Source organism: Melanotaenia boesemani, chromosome 3 (assembly GCF_017639745.1).
Source record: "Melanotaenia boesemani isolate fMelBoe1 chromosome 3, fMelBoe1.pri, whole genome shotgun sequence".
In the NCBI taxonomy this organism is placed as follows: domain Eukaryota; kingdom Metazoa; phylum Chordata; class Actinopteri; order Atheriniformes; family Melanotaeniidae; genus Melanotaenia; species Melanotaenia boesemani.
Genome location: NC_055684.1, coordinates 16,301,077 through 16,320,721, shown reverse-complemented (window position 1 = coordinate 16,320,721; position 19,645 = coordinate 16,301,077). Strand labels below are relative to the sequence as shown.

The following is a 19,645-nucleotide window of genomic DNA, read 5'->3' as shown; positions in this document are numbered from 1 at the left end:
TACTCATATTGATGAGCATTATAGAATTAATAGTGTTATGTTCCATCTGCTTCCCTTTGCTAATCTGACTGTTATTGTTGCTACCAAACCACTGCTACTGAAACAATAATAATAATAATATGAATACAGTTGAAAAAGACTTTCTGAAAAAAAATAAAAAAAACATACAATTGAGAATTTATAATCTAATCAAATGTATAAATATATATGGATTTAAGTTAGAAAATACTTCCAAGTGAATATCAGACTATTGTGATAAATGCAGTCAGCTGACATTATTTTGGGCTCTTACATGAATTTGTAGGTTTTCTTTAAAAAAATCCAGCATAATTAAAGTCATATAGTCAGACTTTACTCATATTTATTTATGTTTACAGAAAGACATTATTATAAGTGATTGCTGGAAATTTGGTCCAACAAATATGTTTAAATAATTATATTGAAATTTATTCTCCAGTAAATGTCATATTTTGTATTGAACCTGCTGTCTGACTGGGAAAGGGATAAAATATCAACACAAAGCTGAACTGCTTTAACTGCGTTGCCTCAGCGTCAAATGATTGATGAATGTCTGATCGTAATTAATCAGTATTGTTCCCTAAATGCAGTGGTGTTGGACTGGAGGGGGATAAAATATACCATTTACCTAGGGCCCACTGCAGTGTGGGGGCCCTTGAAAATTCTGGACTGAAAAGTTATTTTGTGTGCCATTTTAAAACGTCTAATTATGATTATAAAAGTCAATTTGCCTGAATTAAGGTGCAGACAGACTGAATTTTGCATTATAATAATGATGGGTGTTCTTAGAGGCCTTATCACCCCTCTAAAAGTAAGACAGGTGGTACAATACAAAACATGACTTGTGTTTGTTGGTGTATCTTAGCAAATGGCTTATTCCATAACAATCATATATATTGAAACTTAAAGCACCACTTTAACATTGTAACCTCAGTATTAGCAAAATAAACATCACGAACCACATGGTTCTCAGGCTCAGACCCAGCAGCAGCAGGTCCATCACTTCCCACGTGCTGTAATAATTTTCGTACTGTCTCACCACCTCGATCATCTGTTAATTAAGGCCTCAAAAAAGGTCAAAAGCAAGTTTGACAAGGCACACAGATCTAGAGAAATGATTATTATTGTGAAATTGCCTGTCTTGTCTCAGTGTCCCTTCCTTTGTGTAGTTGAGTTGGTTCCTGTTTTATTTTAAAGTTTCTGTTGGTACTTTGAAGACCTATTAGTAAACCTTTTTTTACATTTCGTTACTCCTGAGTGGTATATTTTATGATTAAACCTGCACAAAATGAGTCAAAATGAGTCTTATGTCTTGCTGCCGTACATGTGGCAACATTTTGGTTGGTTCCACCAAATCTCACTCCAAGGATTATTGAAAAGTTGGCAGCTCTGCCTGTCTCTGAGACTTATTTTCTGTTATCTTACTTCCAGTTTGAGTGGGTATGTTTGTTCAAAACCTTTATGTTTTGTCTCATAATGGCATTTTATATTATGCTACTGTTTTTTTTTTTAACATAAGAGACATATACACTGGTTCAGTGCTCCCAGTGGGAAATATAAATACAAATCTGTCCATTCTGGATTTAACACCCTATTTTTGCTGTCCACTTTGGAGAGTGCTATATTTTCCTAATATTTCTCTACCTCTCTCTGTTCCACCCATCTTGTTCTGCATCATCATCTCCCTTTCACTCAAGCAATTCTCTGTATTTCTCCCTTTATTTCATCACGTATCAATAGCGTTATTTCTCCTTCAATCGTCTTGTAACTTTCCTTTCAAACTCTTGTCGGTCTGCATTGTGATGTCCCAAAGTTTCCCGCTGGGAGCCTGACAGACCATGTTCCACCCAACGTGGAAGAGGTCTGAAGGGACGTGGTGGGACAGGTTCTGGGTTCGAATCCAGACCACTGTTTGCTTAAGAACATTTTATGAAACAGTAGCATATATGTTATGAAGAAGACACAGATTATCTACACAGATCAGTATGTGGTTTATTTGCTGCTAATCAACATTTTAATGTCAGCGGCTGTTTCCTTCCTGAGTACAATGTAAGTATGTCTGTGGTGAGGTTTTGCTTTTACAGGAAGAAAAAACAATGTGAGAGATTTTGCCTAATTTAAATCCTCAGTTGCACTAATGCTGTGAGATCTTGTGAAACCTCCATCTATTCGACAACTAATGTATCTAAAGCTGCTTCAACTTTAACATATGTGAACCAGATGTACTCCTTTTCTTCCTAAAACCAAATAAACAAATAAAAACTGCAGGGAATGAAAGTTTTTAGTCCATTTAATCAGTTTTGTCTGTTTATAATAAAGTGAATTTTTCGTGTGGGTTAAAAACTAAGCTTATGTTGTTAAACAAACCAAAAAGGATTCTTCTTTAAAACACAGATCATTTTATCTGTGGTATTTAAACTCTTCTATAACAAAAAAAGAAAAAAACATAAGAAAATTCTTCATCCAGCCTTTGTCTAACTAAGATCCATGCTCTCTGTGGGTCCTACGCCCCCTCCCTCCCCTCCCTGAACGCTCTGGTAGATGGACGCCATGTCTGCATTGGATCTAATCTGGTTGGCGAAGTCGGCCATGCTGGGGCTCCTTTCCACCTCCGGCACAGCCAGCAGGGCAGCGACAGCTCGCATGGCCGAGCGCCGCAGCTCCTCCTGCTTTTCAAACTCTTGCTTGACAGAGCCAGCCTTCACCTGGTGGAAGGAGAAATATGTTAAATTACTACATTTTCAAGGCTCCAAAACTCTGACGTGCCAACTATTTTCTTTGCAAACTGTAACATGATCATTTCTTGCGTTACATGAAACAGGTCACAAATGTCATACTGCACATTCTAAACATGTGGACCAACGTTGTGGGCTGTAATACACATGTGAAACTGTTCTCCAAAATATTATATATCTTTTTTTTTTTTAATTAATCAGAAAATGAATTATTTACTAATAAGATTTGTAAGAATATGTGACAAGTGTTTAGTACCTTGGTGGTGCAAGTAGCTTTAAGTGGCTCCACCAGTCGGTCCAGTCTTTGGAGAACAGCAGCAGGGCACAAAGAGACCAGCCTGGCCAGCATCAGGAAGGTCAGCATCTATAACTCACAAACGCAAACACAAATGTGAGACAAGAAATTAACTAAATTATGAGACATTTGTAGATTTCAAGTGGTTCTGTCTTTACACTGTTTTCTATTGTTAGAAACCTTAACACACTACTCAAAAAAAAAGGTTTAAATGTTCTGAATATTTATTGTTCTGTATCTGAACACATAACATCTGCTCCTGAGTTATATTTCATTGTGAAAACTTCAAATTCAAAACCATTGTCTGAGTCGGTCAAGAGAAACAAATGAGATATAATTTCATTACTTTATTCTTCAGTATGTTTTCAACTCACTCTGATGTCATAGTGGTCTTTGAGTCCTTCCTCTACATGATCCAAGAACTGCAGGACGTCCAGGCCCTCCAGACAGCTGTCCAGCAGAGTGTACATACACTCGAATGCTGCTTTACGTACATCCAAACCATCATCCACGGTGTGTTTGAAAGGACCCATCTCCACCTGGAGAGTAGGTATTAATCAATACATTTGCATAGATTATAAAGATCAACACCTGCAGCTTCACTGTCAGAGAATCCACCTCTCTGATGAGATCCTTCCTGATCTGGGTTTCCTTGTAGAGATGAGGCAGCACTTTTCCCAGGAGACCACGGATCAGAGATGGTTTGTTATGAGCTGCAGAGTTAAACATCACCAAGGCGACACGGCGTACATTGATGTCGTCATCCTGCAGGGTTTTCAGGAAGTCACCTGTCACAAAGAAAAACACAGGATATTCCAGGAAATGCTTGTCCAGCCTTCTCACATCTTTTTAGTTCCACCCAAGTGGAAATAATCTGGTTTTCAGCTGAAGAAGGTTAGGATGGGTAAAGATTTCAAATCAGAGGGTTTTCTTTCCAAGTCTGCAAGTTTAAATCAAAGTAATGTGTTTATCTCTTATAATCTTGATTTCTGACTCTTAAAAAATATAAAGCTATGGCATCCTGACTGGAACAAACAGAAAGGTAAGGATGTCAAAAACCACCTCTGTTTATGACTTTGCAGCTCAGACGCAACACATTCAGCCATGAGGTTTCTGGGCTATGATAACAGAGGACCACTAATAAAGTCAGAAGGTGAATAAAGGAGGACTGGCTCAACATTAACCTGCAGTTCCTAATAAAGTGTCCAATAAATATACAGGTTGGAAAGCCGCCCCAACATTCGTTTCACTGTGACAAAGTGTTTTTGTGACTGTGTGATACCTATGCAGTCTTTTAGAAGTGAATCTATAGGAGCAGGATGGTCAACAATAGTGAACTTGATAGCTGTCACCACTGTGCTGCGAGCCAGAGCAGAACCTGGAAAACAAATGATGGAAAGCATAATTAAGAATATTTTACGAAAACATGATTCTCCTTAAATTAGATAATCGTTAATCAGATGTTTTACATAAAACACAGGATTGTGAGATACTTCTTAGATCTGAACCCAAACACAAGGATGTAAATAGAGCATTATAGTTAAGTTTTGGTACCAAAAAGTGCAACAAAAAATGTTGAACAATAACTTGTTATGGTGGTCTTTTACTTGTGGTGGATGCAACACAGACAGTGTAAATAAAATAGCTCATGGGACTAATTTACTTTCTACCGAATAGTCAGTTGTTTGAAACCTATTTAGATCTTAATTCTATCAACTTTCACAACATAAAGACAGCAGATAAGCGACAATAAAAATATCTATTCCTAAGTTTAGCCATTAGTGTAGCTGCCCTAAAGATAAAAAAAAGAAAAGTCCAAATATAAATGCTTCTGAAAGCTGTACAGCACTGTATGAGATGCTGAATTTACGATGAAAGTTCATTAAAGACTGAACATTTCCACAGACCAGCTTTAAGTTGCTGTCGAAGTCTTGGCAGAAGTTGTGCAGGGTTGACAAAAGTTAGTTTTCCCAAACATTCAGCCACCAGATTCCTGGTCCCTTCCTCTGGACACTCGCAGTGCTGAAATAGCAAAGCCCAGATAGACTCCACATGGGGTGAGAGACTAGAGGCTGGACAGCCGCTGCACAGAGAGAGAGAGCAAAGGAATTCAGCAGAAATATAGGAAGAACTTGGTTTAAGCTGTATTTTATAAACGCTGTACAATAAAAATAAAGTTAGTTCAATATTTTATTACTTTAGTTACACTGTTGTAACATTTCATTTCAAAAATGTTTTTAAACTACCTACAAAGAAAAGGTTAAATAAAACACATGTTCTGTACATGTACAGCCACATAAACCTGTGAACACACACCTGATAACCTCTTTGAGGGAGTGTAGGAGCAGGTATTGTCTGCGTTGCTGGGCTGAGATCTCTTTCAGCAGGAAGGGCAGGTACTCGTTCAGGCTGCCGACCGCCATGCTGCCTAAAGCGCAGGAGGCTGCCGTCTTCACCTGCACACGCAAGCAAGACACGTTAGCACGCACATTCATATCATCGTGTTTCAGTAGAAGTTTTATCTGGGTGCAAGAGAGGAAGATTTTACTCTTTCCAAATATTTTTAGATGAACCAAATTTTAAAGGAATCTTGTCAGGGAGGTTTAGTGTTTGCCTCGACCTGTATGTAAAATCTCTTTTTCTTCTACTATTTTCTTCTCTTATTCTTCTACTTCTATATTTTCTGGATGTCTGTAATAATTATCAACAGTTAAAATAAAGTGTAAAATATGATTGGGACTTCTAAAGGTTTTTATGTCTCGTTTTCATTAACATGAACTTTAATGAGGTATACTAAAAATCTTTTTCAAGAGCTAAATACACTGAGTTCATGTTAAAAATGTTCCCAAAATAAATGGGAATGGATCATCAAAATAAACTTTATTTATCTTTGTTCATTACAGTAATAAAAAATAAAAGAAATTAAATAAATGAGCCCACCATTTTATATTTCTCCTCTTAAAATGTATCTTAACATAAACCTGTAGTTGTTAACTGTTTGTTGGGTTAGGGGGAGTAATATCTATTTTAAGGCTTGGAACCATGCAGTTCCTTACCTCCTCGCTGGTGGAGGAGAAGGCCTCCAAGATGACTCCCTGCACCTCCTTACTCCCTCCCAAACTGCCGCTCCTCCCCACCTCCCCCAGACACAACAGAGCCAGGACACGAGCAGACTCTGAGGAGCCTGGATTCTTTACCTGGTGGTACGAGAGGAAAGTTTTAATCACACAAGTGCAGTTTTTTATCAACATCACTGTTGTCATTTGTCACCACAAGAAAAAAAATCTCAGGTCGGTTTGTGTCTCTTATAAAGAAGTAAACCTCCAGCTAGACTGAGGTTAAAAAAGAAAACTCAGATCCTCATTTTAAAGCTGTGTCAGACCTCTTACTTAAAACTATTAATTCAGTGCAGATACAAGTGATGTTTTTTTTACAGCAAAACTTGTGTGTGTCCATTATTTAGTTAAAAAGATAATCTAATTTTAATCCTTAGAATTAATTTATTTATGAAAGAGAGCACGAGTACAGTATTAGAAAATGTGCACCAAGTCACACACCTGTTGTATGAGGCTGCTCACAGTGCCAGGTGAGTCTTTGGGAGAAGCCGAGGACAGAGCAGCCACGCAGCGAGCTACAGAGTGGTAGGACTGTCTGTGGAGGACGCTGCTGTCTGCAGAGGACTTAGAGCTTTGAAAAGGCTCTGTGAGCGACTTCAGCAGCTGGCTGGGCAGGAGAAGAAAGATACTACAGTACTACAAGGAGCACATTATGTTGAGGGTCGTATTTGCTGGCAATCAAGAAATATGACTGATAAGGGATTTCAAATGTGGTCAAAAGAAGAACTTTCAAACAGTGATACACTTATGATATCGAAATGCTCCTGCAGCAGTTTCATCCTGTCTAGATCAAGCAGTGAGGAGTCTCTGAATAAAACACTGATATATAAGCACAAAACTATTAATTTTTATGTTTTTAAACTTCATTTTACATATAACAACCACACACACACACAGACAAAAACTTGAACAAGAAGGTACAGACATAAAAAGTAAAGTGAAAACCGGTTCATTTATGTAGCTTGATTGGATTTTGTCTGGATAGGATATGAGCTACAACATTTAAGTTTTGTGTTTTTACAAAAAAATAAGGATTTCACAAAGCTGATTTAAATTGTTACTGTGTATAACTGTAAATAAAGCCCAAAAACTGTTGCTATGCAGTCACCGTAGAGGCACATGTTCACAGATACTGTGTTTTACTCAAGACTCTAGAGCAGTGGTTCCCAGCCTGGAGTCCCTGATCCCCCCAAGGTGATCCCCAAAGAGCACAGGGGGTCCGCAAGGTGTTGACTGTACAGAGCTTATATGATAATTAAAATTTAATTAAATAAATTAAAATTAAGACCATGTCTACAAAGAGACAAGTTGAGGTGTATCTGCTTGAGTTTTTTTTTTTTTTTTTTTTTTTTGTAATCATTTTTTATCATTTAGTTTAATTCACATGGGAGCTATGGTCATGGAGTAGTTCCAAAGTGATAAATAAACATTACGTCACTGAGAATGTCCAAAAAGGGTTCCCCTCAGATATACTGATCAGCTTTCTTGCCATCATATCAGACTAAGAACAGCAGTTTGATTAAATATTAAATGATTTCTGGATGGATTTTCTCTAAGTCAGCATGAAACAATCTGAGTCAGGCTTATTTATTTGGTAAAGCTCCTGCTGAACCACAGAAAACATTACACAATTTAACCCGACTGATTATTACTGCCTGTGATTAGTGAACTGATCTTTATCAATAGAATTTGAGGACTTTCCTTTAAAACAATGCAATCACTTCAGTGTTAATTTAGTGAAATAACAATGCAGACCTGATTCAGATGTGACTCAGATTGATGTTAACATGCAGGAGACGCGATTTAATCTGGACTGATGACGCAAGGGGAGCTCTGATCAACTTACAATATGCTGTTTTATACTTGGTAATAAAATATAATGGCTTCTAATCGCCTGAAGAGATTTCATCATTGTGAGTTTTGGAAGGTCCGTATGTCAGCTGATGAAATAACAACTGTTTACAAGCCTGAGGGAAACACTGACTTTTTACATACTGTATTTTTAAACTGCTGGCAAAAACTCCTAAACTACTTGATCAATATCAGCAATTTTAAACCTTTGAGAGTCAACAAAAACATTACAATCAAACCATTAGAAGATCTCAACCATGAACAGCTTTCCCACCAGAAAAGTGTTGACCCGAGTACAACACTTAGGTTAGCATCACATGATGTCTCACCTGTAGCCCAAGTTGCTGGCCTTGGAAAGCACCAGTGCTTGAAGGAAGTCCAGAATGGCAACCAGAGCACCACCTTGAAGCAGCGGGGAATGAATAAGCCTGAAGACTCCAGGCAGCACAGATGAGCTGATTTTAGCCAGAGAGGACGGGCAGACTTTGGCCATGCATGTCAGCAAGGTGATGGATACCTAAACAGAATCATACGAGGTGTGAAGTACACTACAATATCTGTAAAACATCTCTTCAGAACTTTGTGTTGCAGAAAGCGGACTAAACCATCTGTTAGTTAGCAGGATATCTTTAAAAACTGCATAAAATAGCAGCCTGCTGATCAATTTACATTCCTGTACATAAGGTGAAATTCTAGTATGTTTTAATACTTACTCCATGATCATTTAAAAAAATGTCTGATAAAATCAAAATAATCCTGTCAAGAAATCAAATGCACACATTTTATATGACTTATGTGATCATCTCTTTAAAGCTGTAGTCTTCCTCCTGCAGCTCTCTCACACACATCTGTTTAAACTTCTCCCACCAAACGAAGCCACATGCACACACTCTAGTCACACCAAAAAGTATGTAAAACTGATGAGACAGTTAACCTGCAGCCCATTGTTTTTTTTTTTTTCTTAACTGAAACCAACTAAATTCAGGCCTGCTGTTTTAACCAATGAAAACTGTTGATATAATTATCTTCAATACATTTTTATTTTTGTTTTTATCTTTGTCTGTTTTCTAAATCATATGTTTCCTTTGACATTGGAAAATACATTTATTTACATGTTCAACATAAAATACTGATAGCAGAGCTTCATTTTGACCAACAGCGATCTGTTTTAGTTTTTGTACACAGTTCTGTTCAGAAGTGGCGTATCCAAACCTTTTGTAGCTCTGTGACAAACCACTAGATTTTCACACTCTAGACAGGTAGGTTGTTAGTTTTTACAGGTATAATGTACACCTACTATGTAGTGACTTTACCATTTAAATCCTGCTAGCATTGGTTTCTCGCTAGGAATCAATATTTTTTGTGTGTGTGTTTGTTTTTGGTTCAAATGCCCATAATCTTGTTTTCAAATTAGATCCACACAAACAAATTTCAGTGCAACATTTCATCATGACTTATTTTAAAGAATATTTAATCAGCGCCTGGGCAATAAGTTGTACGCCAGCAAATTTCCTAGAGCATTTACGGGATGTGATCCTAAGGATGCATCCACTAGTATTTCCAGCTGTGAGAGTGAATCTCCTGCAGTAAACTGGCAGCATAAGTCCTGAACGATGTGTGTGCACAGTCTCTAATAACACTCCGGCATTCATGTATGAAAACAGCATCACTCAATACCAACAGATTTAGTCTTGTATGAAATTTCACAACAAGAAATACTTGATGACTCCGATCAAAATAGTTCATATAACATGGCAGTGTTTTTTTTTTATTTCTTTATGTTTGTTTTGTTTTTTTGTTTATATATATATATATATATATATATATATATATATCAATACATTTAAAATTATCACTGGTTGTGATTACAGCCAGTCCAGTTTATACAGAACTCTTGCTTGTAAAAGGTTGGAATAAAGCCACTCTGTCTGTGTCCCTGTAAAGTGCACATGCACACATACTGACATTTTCTAAACATTTTTTACTCTAAAAGCAGAGAATTCTGCAGCTGTCTGAACGTTTGTAATTCACACATTTATTTTGAGCATGTCTTCATTCTCAAATTATTTCTTGACATTGTTTATGTGCTTTGTTTGAATCTGTACAAACCAACAGAGTACCTGTGATACATGCATGTCACTTTCATCCACAAGAGGTGGGAGCTCGTTCAGCACAGGCTCCAGAGCTGCAGGCTTGATGCTGGGAGCGTGGTGGGTGACCAGCGCTGTGAGACACGCCAACGTACCGAGCTTCAGAGCTCGTTGGTTCTTCCGCAAGAAAGACCCTAACACAGACAAAGCCTCTGGCAGGATGGATGACAAGTCAATCTGGAAAGGCAGGGTAGTTATTTTCACCATTCAAATAAAGAAAAAGTCCCCCCCAAAGAGTAACCTTTATAAAAAAAAGTGTTATGAACCTTTAAAGAGGAGGCAGAGATGAGTGTGATGGTCCTAACCGCTGTCAGTCTTGTTATCTCATTCTTTAATCTCTCCAGAAAGATTGCTAAGACACCCTGCAGCTCCGCCCCTAGGTGGTCGCCAAGGTGACACACCGTGTAACCCATACAGGAAATAGCTCTCTCTTTCACTTCCTGGTCGATGTCTGTTGCTTTGAGCCTCTTCATTGTTGCTGAAAACACCTTGGGGGAAACAACATTTTATTAAGAACAGGTGACAAAATAAAACACATCTGGGCCTAAATAACAGCTAATCCAAGAAAAATAAGTGAGAGGACAAAAACAGGAACAGAGTATAAATTAAATACAAAACCTAAAACAATGTAAACTATTACATTGTATGAGAAGAATCCATCAAAGGGCAATAAGGCCGGCCAGAGTAAATACAGACTTCTGTCTGGATGTTCTGGAGGCAGGAGGAAACCGAGTCCTGCTCTACAACATTAAAATGTTCTGATTTATACAACCGCTCCCAAACATATGACCTCTTACAGTCTATCAAAGATGTTCAAACAAAGAAGAATTCTGGTTTATCTAAATAAAAGCACCGGCTTGTTTTCACCACAAATAAATGTAATTAGTATAGAAAGACACCTGTTTTGTGTAACTTTGCTTTCTGCATCTCTTTATCTACCTGCCTGCTTTTTCTACATGTCTGTTTAAACTAAGTTTAAGAAACCAAATTTCTCTTGAACACAAAGGGCTGATTTCATTTTAAAATGAAAAACAAAAATCCGATATTTTTTATTGATTTTCATACTGAGATTTAAATTAAGTTTAAACCGACTTCATCTGTAATTTTCGTTTCTGTTTTTGTTTGGATTTTGTCTTTTGATTTTTGGATTGCTTAGTTCTGTGTCTTACATTATTCTCTTGCTTGTCTTATTTTAAATGTGTTATCTACTCATGTCTTCCTCTTAGCTGTGTTATTGTGCATTCTGTTAGGTTTACATTGGGTTTTTTGTGCGTTTAAGTTCAGATTTATGCACTTGTCTGTTGTTACTTCATAATTTCACTAGCTGTCCTCATTTAAACTTATCTTATCTCCCATCATCTTACCACTTGTTGCCAAAATTTAAATCTAAAAGAATCTTTTTTAGATGCTGTGCTTATTGCAAGGCTGAACTACAAAATTAACTGTAAAGAAATCAATATCTTTATTCAAATTAGCTCAGAAACTTCATCCAACTCGTACGTTTTCTCATATAAATCATTATTATAAAACTATTCTACTCCACCCCCTCTTTGAAAATCATGATGACAATAGTATTAACTGTGCTGTCCAGAAAATTAAAAAAAATGCCAGAAAGACATAAAGCGCTTTTAAATTAAAACCTCACAGTTCAGAGAAAAACCCCTGAGCCTTTGTACCTCCTTGACGAAGGGTTTGGGGTCGAATCTTCCAGCTGTGGCCGTCTCTCCCTGAGGCCTCATCACTCTGACCAGCTGCTGGGTGACCAGCAGAGCCTCCGAGGTGATCTTATAGAAAGTGTCCTCCACACACGCTAAGACTGCAGGCAGCAGCACCTGCAGGGAGTAAAGCCGGGGTGAGCACAGGAAGTGTCACGCAATCAGCAAAAGTTCATTTCTCCTGTTTTTTGGTCAAAAGTACAGCATGTACTCTGGTCTTGTAGTGTAAAAGTGGATGACACGTTATTGAGGATATGGTCTTAATTTGTAGAAGTTAAACTTTTTATTGTCATTTTTTGTTTTTCCAAAAAACAAAGTTTCAGCTTGATTATCAGGAACATCTTTGTGATTTCTGGCTGAATCACAGCTTATAAAGAATCCTCTTCTTTTGGTGTATTTCCAGCACTACAGTATGTAAATGCAAAACCAGGACACTCTGCTTTGGTTTTTCTTGTAGCAGCAGATGTTTGTTTCATTTCCTCTCCAGTCGAAATGTTGGTCTTTTTGTTACGTCTCTGAATAACATATGTTTAAATTTTGACCCTGCTTAAAATTCTTCGCCTGCAAGCAGAAAAGTTTCCATTGCAACAATAAAATGAATTGCAGCTGATGCAAATGCATCTTGTAATCAGCAGTTAAGCTTTTGAGAAAATGTTTATGCATACATAAATGTTGTTGTGCATCTTCAAACACATCTGCCATGGGCATGTAATATTAAACAGGCATTTACTTATTACATTTCTTCGTTTGCCTCACTCAGCCAGCTCATCAAAATCTTTTGTTAGTAAAACAAACTTATTTTGAGATCATTTGAGACTTCCGGATGCCACAATGGAATTAAATCTGCAGCTTCGTTGTTAAAATGTAAACATTTAAAAGCAAAGTATTAAAAGAGGTCTGAAGAACCTGCATGTGTGGCTGAAAGGCTTGTGGAGGGTGGGAGAGGAGGAGGACGTGAAAGAAGGAGAGAGCATCAATCCTCATGGTGGAGGAGGTGGACTTGTCTGTCAGGGAGAAGACAATTCCTGGAGGGCGGAGAGATGGGATAGGAGGAAAAGAGAGAAAATGGAAGACAAAGAAAAGCACAAGAAGAAGAAAATGAAGCGGCTGAAGGAAAACAAAAGTAGATGTTGGAAGGTTTTTAGTGTGAGGAGCAGATGGCAAAGAAAGGAAGCGGAACAATTTCACGTGTGTGAACTTCTCTATTTCTGAGTTTTAGAAAACTGAGTGAAGACATTAATATGACGAGAGTGAAAGATAGGCTTATCATCATTTTCTAACACATCTAAAAAGTGTTTAATTATTTGTAAGTGTGCATGTACCAGGTATTAGGGCAGGTATGTGCTCTTCCAGGGCTCCAGGTACAGTGTGAGCCAGCTCAGTGAGGAGACAGAAGCAGCCCTGTCGAGATTTAATGCTCTTCTCCTTCAGCTGTCTGTGGAGAGCCTTCACAATCACTGGAACCTGGACTCAGAAACACACACACACATATACACCTGAGATTTAATCCTGAAAATCCTGCTACATGTTGTATGGAATAGGTTAACTTTTCTGTCATAACGTGTAAGATGCTGGTTGTTGGTAAATCCTGCTAAACAATGTTCAGTTATCACATTATTGTTGCATTACAAGGTGACGTTTAAACATTGTTTAATGCTTTATGAGCCCTTTCAGACCCGTTGATAACATGATCCTGTACCTGTTTCTTCAGCAAGGAAACTGCAGGCTCCTCCTCCCTGCTCGCCCCCGGGTCTGAACCTGCCAGGATGAGGCCATGGTGACTTGAACCCATGCGAGTTTGTCTCAGTAGAGTTGAAAATGCTGCAAAGACGTCAGCTCTCACGTTCTCCTCACGCTCCCTGAATCGGGTCATCAGAGCGGGGCAGATGGAGGAGTAGAAGGACAGGAGGAGGTCCCTGCGGGTGCTGATCAACGCCTCCAGACACTTTAGTGCAGAGCGGCGCACCTTCCAGCTCATATCGTCATCGTCACTGTACTCGTCGTCTGATTCTGGAGATGAGAGAGAGGTTAATATTTTTAAGGGGAAAGTAGAAGCTAAAACTTTCTTTGTTTGATTTAAAAGTGAACCAGAATGCCTCGTGCAAAAACAGCGTATCTGCCAGAAAATACCAGGAATATATTTTTCAATAAACACATTTATTATAATTAGTTTTCTCCAAAATATTGTCCTGCTGAATGTCGGTTTCTGTTCTAAAATAATCTCTCATCTGAATCTAAAATAATTCAGATCTGACAGTCAAAATAAAAAAACCTAAAACAAACCTTCATCAAGTCCATCCTCTATGTCCATGGTGTCTTCCTCCTCCTCTTCACCATCATCACAGTTGTAGTTAGGGTCAAAGGTCATAAACTTAAGGCAGAGTTGTGTCACCGTGGCAACGTGAGGTGACATCTCTTTTGGACATCTGTTGAGTTAAAGTTGAGTAAAAAAGGAAGGACGTGTGTATTTGTATTATTCTTGTTTTGGGGACACAAATCTTTTAACACAGTCTCCTTGTGGAGATTACACTCAGGGGACAACAACATGGCCTAACATAAATATTTACATTTTTACAGACTGCTGTAGGTTGTTTAGGAACAGAACAATTTTAGCTTCAGTAAAAGGTGTAGGTAGGAAATAGAAATGAGTCAATATTTTTCTGAATCGATGAACAGTTTTTCTTTTTAGTCTGCATGTCAGTACATACTTGTGTATAAAGGCCTCAAAGGCCTGGAAACAGTACTCCCTCAGCTCATCGTCTTCAACACTGGTGAACTTTACCACCATGGGGATGAGTTTCTCTAAATGCTCACCTACACAACACACACAGAAAAAAAAGAAAAAGAAATGAAGGTGAAATAAGATCGCTTTGACTGATAGGACACGGTCTGTAGTTTCACTTTTAGTACTCTGCTAGTTCTGTAAAGTTCCTTTTTAGGGGTGTTCAGTATTTGCTTCATGTCTTGCCGTATTCCTTGTAAATTCTGTTTAGTCCTCCTTCCTGCCATTGTGTCACACAGGGTTTAAGTAACTAACCCAAATACCACATTTTATGTTAGTTAACACCTCTCTTGGTTTGTATTAAAACTGTAGTCATAGTACATCACATGGCAAAATGCATCCATTATAACAATGTCTTCAAAACATCAATAGAAAACTTTTAAAAAGTTTGGTTTAGTTTGGGTAAATCATTGCTAGTCCTTGTGTGTGAAGTTGGGTTTTGTTTCCTGGTCGCTCTGCTCTGTGTTAATGGATATTTGTGTCTGTGCAGCAATTTCATTTTTGTTTAAATAAATAAATCATCCATTTAGTCCCCATCCATCCACCTGTGAGCTTTTCTTTGGGTCTTCCACTACTGCTGCACCAACCACGTCATGACATGACGTTTTGATCAGAACATATAAAAGTCTACCACTAATGAAGCGACAGATCTCACCAACTCGATGGCCGCCCTGTCGACTAACAGTTGCCAAGCACTGGATATACGTCCTCGTCATTGATGTGGGCGGAGCCTTGCCCAGCTCTGTCAACAGGTGTTCAGTCAGCTGTGAGAAAAGGGCAGGGCTACAGCAGGGAACCAGGTGACCAAGAGCCAAAATGGAGCGCTTCCTGACTGCCATTCTGGGGCTGGTTAGCTGATGGAGCATACAGATGAAAAATTAATGAAGAAACGAAGCAATGATCAGATGAACAAATAAATTAAACTTGAACGGGTAAGTAAAAAACAATAAAAACAGCGAATTAAAACAACAAATTATTCATTTTCAAAGTTTTACATGGTGTTGCTCCTGTGTCACAGTTTCACTTAAATACAGCCCACTTCTTACTAAACTAACTTTAATAGTGTCTTGTTTACTATAAATCTGTAGCTCATCTAGTATTTACCCCTGTTTGTTTTTACCCAATCAAATCTCTTCTTGTCAAGGTGGCAGTTGGAGAAGTTCACTAGTTGACCTTTACTGCATTTATACCAGCATAGTTGGAGTTTGTCAGGCTGAGTGCTTCTTACCTGAGGCAACAAGCTGGAAAGCAAAGAGCTGTGGAAACTGACCAGAGCGCCGCTCAGCCTGCAGAAAAATACAAACATGACAGAAACGCAGCTGTCCAACATGCAGTCATGAAACATCACAGGTGTGCAACAGAAATCTAAATAAAGATTGAACTTAAGGATGATCATGGTCTAATCCGGATTAACTTCCCCATCTTGCCCACCTCTGAACTCCTGCATGACCTAAAGAGATGAAGACAAAAGTCTGCCTGGAGACAGAGCTGTGTTTACCTTCCCAACATGTCCGACAGGATGTCCAGGGCCTCTAACTGAACAGAGACATCTTCTTGTTTTCCCAAAGCACCAATCAGCTGGGAGGTAATCTTCTTACACACACTGGCTGTCAGAGTCAAACCTGTCATCCCATGAAAATAGAAGAACCCAGGAGAAGATTTAAAAAGAAACATCACTCTTAAAACTCAAACAAAATTGTAAAGTACATATACAAAGTCGTTTGCATATGAATTTTTTCACCAGTTCGTGTATTTGGTATTAACTTGCATTGCTTTATGATCTTTTTTCTCTATCTGGCATCTGGTCATTGTGAATTTTAGAGCAATCACTAGAAAACAGAAGAATCTAATCTTGTTTTCACATCACAAACTGCTGTAGTCACAGAAGGAATTCTGTCATTTTTCAGCCAGAAAGCTGATATCCTCTTGACTATCAGGAAAAAAAATACTGTCCAATCACATTTTTTTTGTTACTAAAAGGTACCGAAGCCCCACCCCTTCACATTTGGTATCATTGAAAAGCCCTAAACGTCCTCTGTAGATAGCAAAAGGAGTTAACTCAGTAGAATGCAGTGGGTGGGAGATATTCACAAATTTACAAGTTTACAAATGTCCCCCACAGAGGATAAATTTGAACTACTGGTAGTCAGGAGGATATGGCCGTTTCTGTCACAATGACAGCTGAGACAACAATCAGCCCTCACCTGAGGAAGACAGTGGCAGCTCAGCGATCACAGCCTTCAGTCCGATGCTGGAAATGTCCCTCAGCTGCTCCTTGTCTGACGTCATGTTCGAACACAGCGTGTCCACCATGGCCTCCACCTGAGGCTCTTTCACCTTGCTCACCAGAGGGGCCAAGCTAAAAAATATGAACTGGTGACTTTAACTACAGGTATACTGACTCATTCCTTTACTTGACCAAATTAAACCAATATGCCCAGAGAAGAGTGTTTTTAATCTAAATAACATTTTATTTTTAAGATTTAACCTTTTGAAAGATTATTCATGAAAATGGTAAGTGTCTCACTATTGGTGTGCTCTAAATTTTGCCCAAATACACAGTTGTGTTTTCAAGAAGCCGTCCATCCTGCACTAACTGCTCCAAACAGTAAGAGAACAGCAGCTTGTGGTCCAAATCATCCCCCAACCCTGTAATTACTAGCCAGCCCAGATGAGAATGAACCAATGCAGGCACACCCCAAACCTTTAATGTGATTATTTGTAAGTTTTACCATTTCACAGCCAGGTTCTGCACCTCTCCGTTCTTGTCCTCCAGTAGTCTGAGCAACATGCTGACCACTTTCCTCTCGCTGTCCTCATCCAGTTTAATGCTGTCTTTCTGCAGCTCCAGCATCAGGTCATTTGTGGCCATGAACCTGCACGCACACACAAGTAACACACCAAATACAAACACAGTGATGAACATAAAGAAAGAGACTAGCTGTCAAAACAAATCAACCATTAATCATTGATGAAAAAAATATTCTGATAATTAACTAATCAAATAAGATACTTTTAAGCAAAATATGTCGGCAATTCTCCGCTCTAGTTTCCAAACTGATGATTAAATGCCCTTTCTTTGTCAGGTGATTGTTACTTCTGGCCTTTAGACAGTAGTTTGGGAATGGTCATTTTTAATTTTAAATGTCAGTACATATGTCTGTACACTGATTATTAAAAAGAAATGTGGACATATAACAAGCACACAAAATGTCCTACATACATGCTTTTTTAAAGTATGTAACTGATTTTATTATTATTATTATTATTATTATTATTATAATTGGGTCTCCTCTATATGATAGTACTTTTATTTAGTAACCTACTTTATGTGTGTTTTGGACTGATTGTTAAAAGGGTGGGAAGTAACACTATTGTTTTTACGGTATTTTTATTCTCCTTCTGGACAGTTTAGAGACTAAATTGACTGAAAGTTAAAACAATTATATTTAAAGCGTAACTCCAGTGTGACTTTCTGTAGAAAACTTTAGAAACTGATTTTAGAAATAGGACACAAATGTCCACAGTGTAATAAAAAGCCATACACAGGACAGGCACATTCAAAAAGTGTCATCTCACTGTCACAGCTGCTCAACTTTTCTCACTGTACCTGAAATCTTTGTCAGTAGACGTCATTTTCTCCAGCAAGTTAGAGATGTGGTAGGACACGGCCGACATCGTTGTACTTTGATAGCTGACACACCCACAAGGTAAGTTTAAATCTGTGGCAAAGTAATGAAACTGGAGCAACAGATTTACTCTGACAACATGGCGAGATTGGTGGGCAGAGGGGAGAGCTAACGGTCGGTGGAACCTGACACTTCAGGGATCAGATAAAAATAGAAGTCGGGTAAAATGCTCTATGTTCGGAGCGCCATCGTGTGGACAGATGAAAAATCACAGCTGAGTCACGCCAGTAATGAAACACGTTTTATATTTTCTTTTTCTTCGTTAAAACGCTTGAACATTGGTTACGTCAGCAGTTCAGTTTCTGTTACACAGTCAAATCCCACGAAAGGCAACAGAACAAAATATATATTAAAAAAATATTCAAAAAGGTAAATAAATAAAACAGACATTTTTCACGCTTTTTACGAACTGAAAGAAAGAAAGAAACAAACAAAATAATAACAATAATAACAATAATAATAATAATACATCACCTGTTGTTAATAGACAACTTATTTTTGTTAAACATCCCAAATAGCAAAAATGTTTGGCCCAAATATGACCTAAATGTGCATGTTTGTTTGGCCGAAATTTGATTTTGACTAAATGTGAGTGTGGCTGCCAAAATTCTGCCACATAACCACCACATGTGGCATACAAGGAAATTGCTACAAGGAAAGCTTCCCATGTTAGGACCATTTCTGGCCCAATAAATACTTGCCGTACATTCAGGCCAGCAACTGACATCTGGACCACATGTGTCCCATAGAAGACTTGCTATAATCCAAGCCAGGCAGGCAACAGACATCTGGTCCACTTCTGGCCCACACAACACTTGCAAGTGCTATAACTGAGCCATGAGGGCCAAAAGTAGTCCAGATTCGGCCCAAACACATCTGCTATCTGGGATCTATTATAGGAAATTTGTTGAAAACCACAATTTAACTTCTATGTGTTGATGCCTTTTACTATTCTAATATCTGTAATGTCTTTGTTTTATGTAAAGCACTTTGAATTGTCCTGTACATGAAATGTGCTATACAAATAAACTGCCTTGCCTTGCCTTCTATTTTTAGGTTTTAAAATAAAGACAAACATAAAAGAGAATACATACATTTTCTTCTATGGGATGTAGATGTTTTATGGAAAATTATGTAGAAAGTAATAATAATAATAATAAGAAGAAGAAGAAGTATTATTATTGTGATTATTATTATTATTAACAGTTTTCAAGCTAAATGGCAAGAATCATTTTTCTAAAAACGATGTTAAGATGGTACTTTTCCATTGTGTTGTGGAAATTCAATGCAATTA

General features: G+C 38.1%; 1 protein-coding gene across 2 annotated transcripts; it reads right to left on the bottom strand.

Annotated features, from left to right (window-relative positions):
• Positions 1 to 1,998: 1,998 nt before the first annotated feature.
• cand2 (cullin-associated and neddylation-dissociated 2 (putative)) lies at positions 1,999 to 18,438 on the bottom strand. 2 transcript variants are annotated; one of them, XM_041980362.1, is made up of 24 exons: positions 18,273 to 18,438; positions 17,395 to 17,538; positions 16,867 to 17,021; positions 16,161 to 16,284; positions 15,891 to 15,948; positions 15,318 to 15,516; positions 14,589 to 14,694; positions 14,164 to 14,306; positions 13,580 to 13,890; positions 13,203 to 13,344; positions 12,787 to 12,905; positions 11,842 to 11,997; positions 10,432 to 10,653; positions 10,136 to 10,342; positions 8,345 to 8,532; positions 6,606 to 6,771; positions 6,105 to 6,245; positions 5,365 to 5,504; positions 4,956 to 5,131; positions 4,331 to 4,426; positions 3,667 to 3,836; positions 3,423 to 3,587; positions 3,010 to 3,117; positions 1,999 to 2,723 (listed from the first exon to the last, which is right to left on the bottom strand). In XM_041980362.1, exons 1-24 carry the CDS (start codon positions 18,338 to 18,340, stop codon positions 2,493 to 2,495), a joined length of 3,735 nt encoding a protein of 1,244 aa, XP_041836296.1. In that variant the 5' UTR covers positions 18,341 to 18,438; the 3' UTR covers positions 1,999 to 2,492. The 2 variants fall into 2 exon arrangements, with proteins under 2 accessions (XP_041836296.1, XP_041836298.1); XM_041980364.1 differs by lacking the exons at positions 12,787 to 12,905; positions 13,203 to 13,344.
• Between the last annotated feature and the right edge of the window lie 1,207 nt (positions 18,439 to 19,645).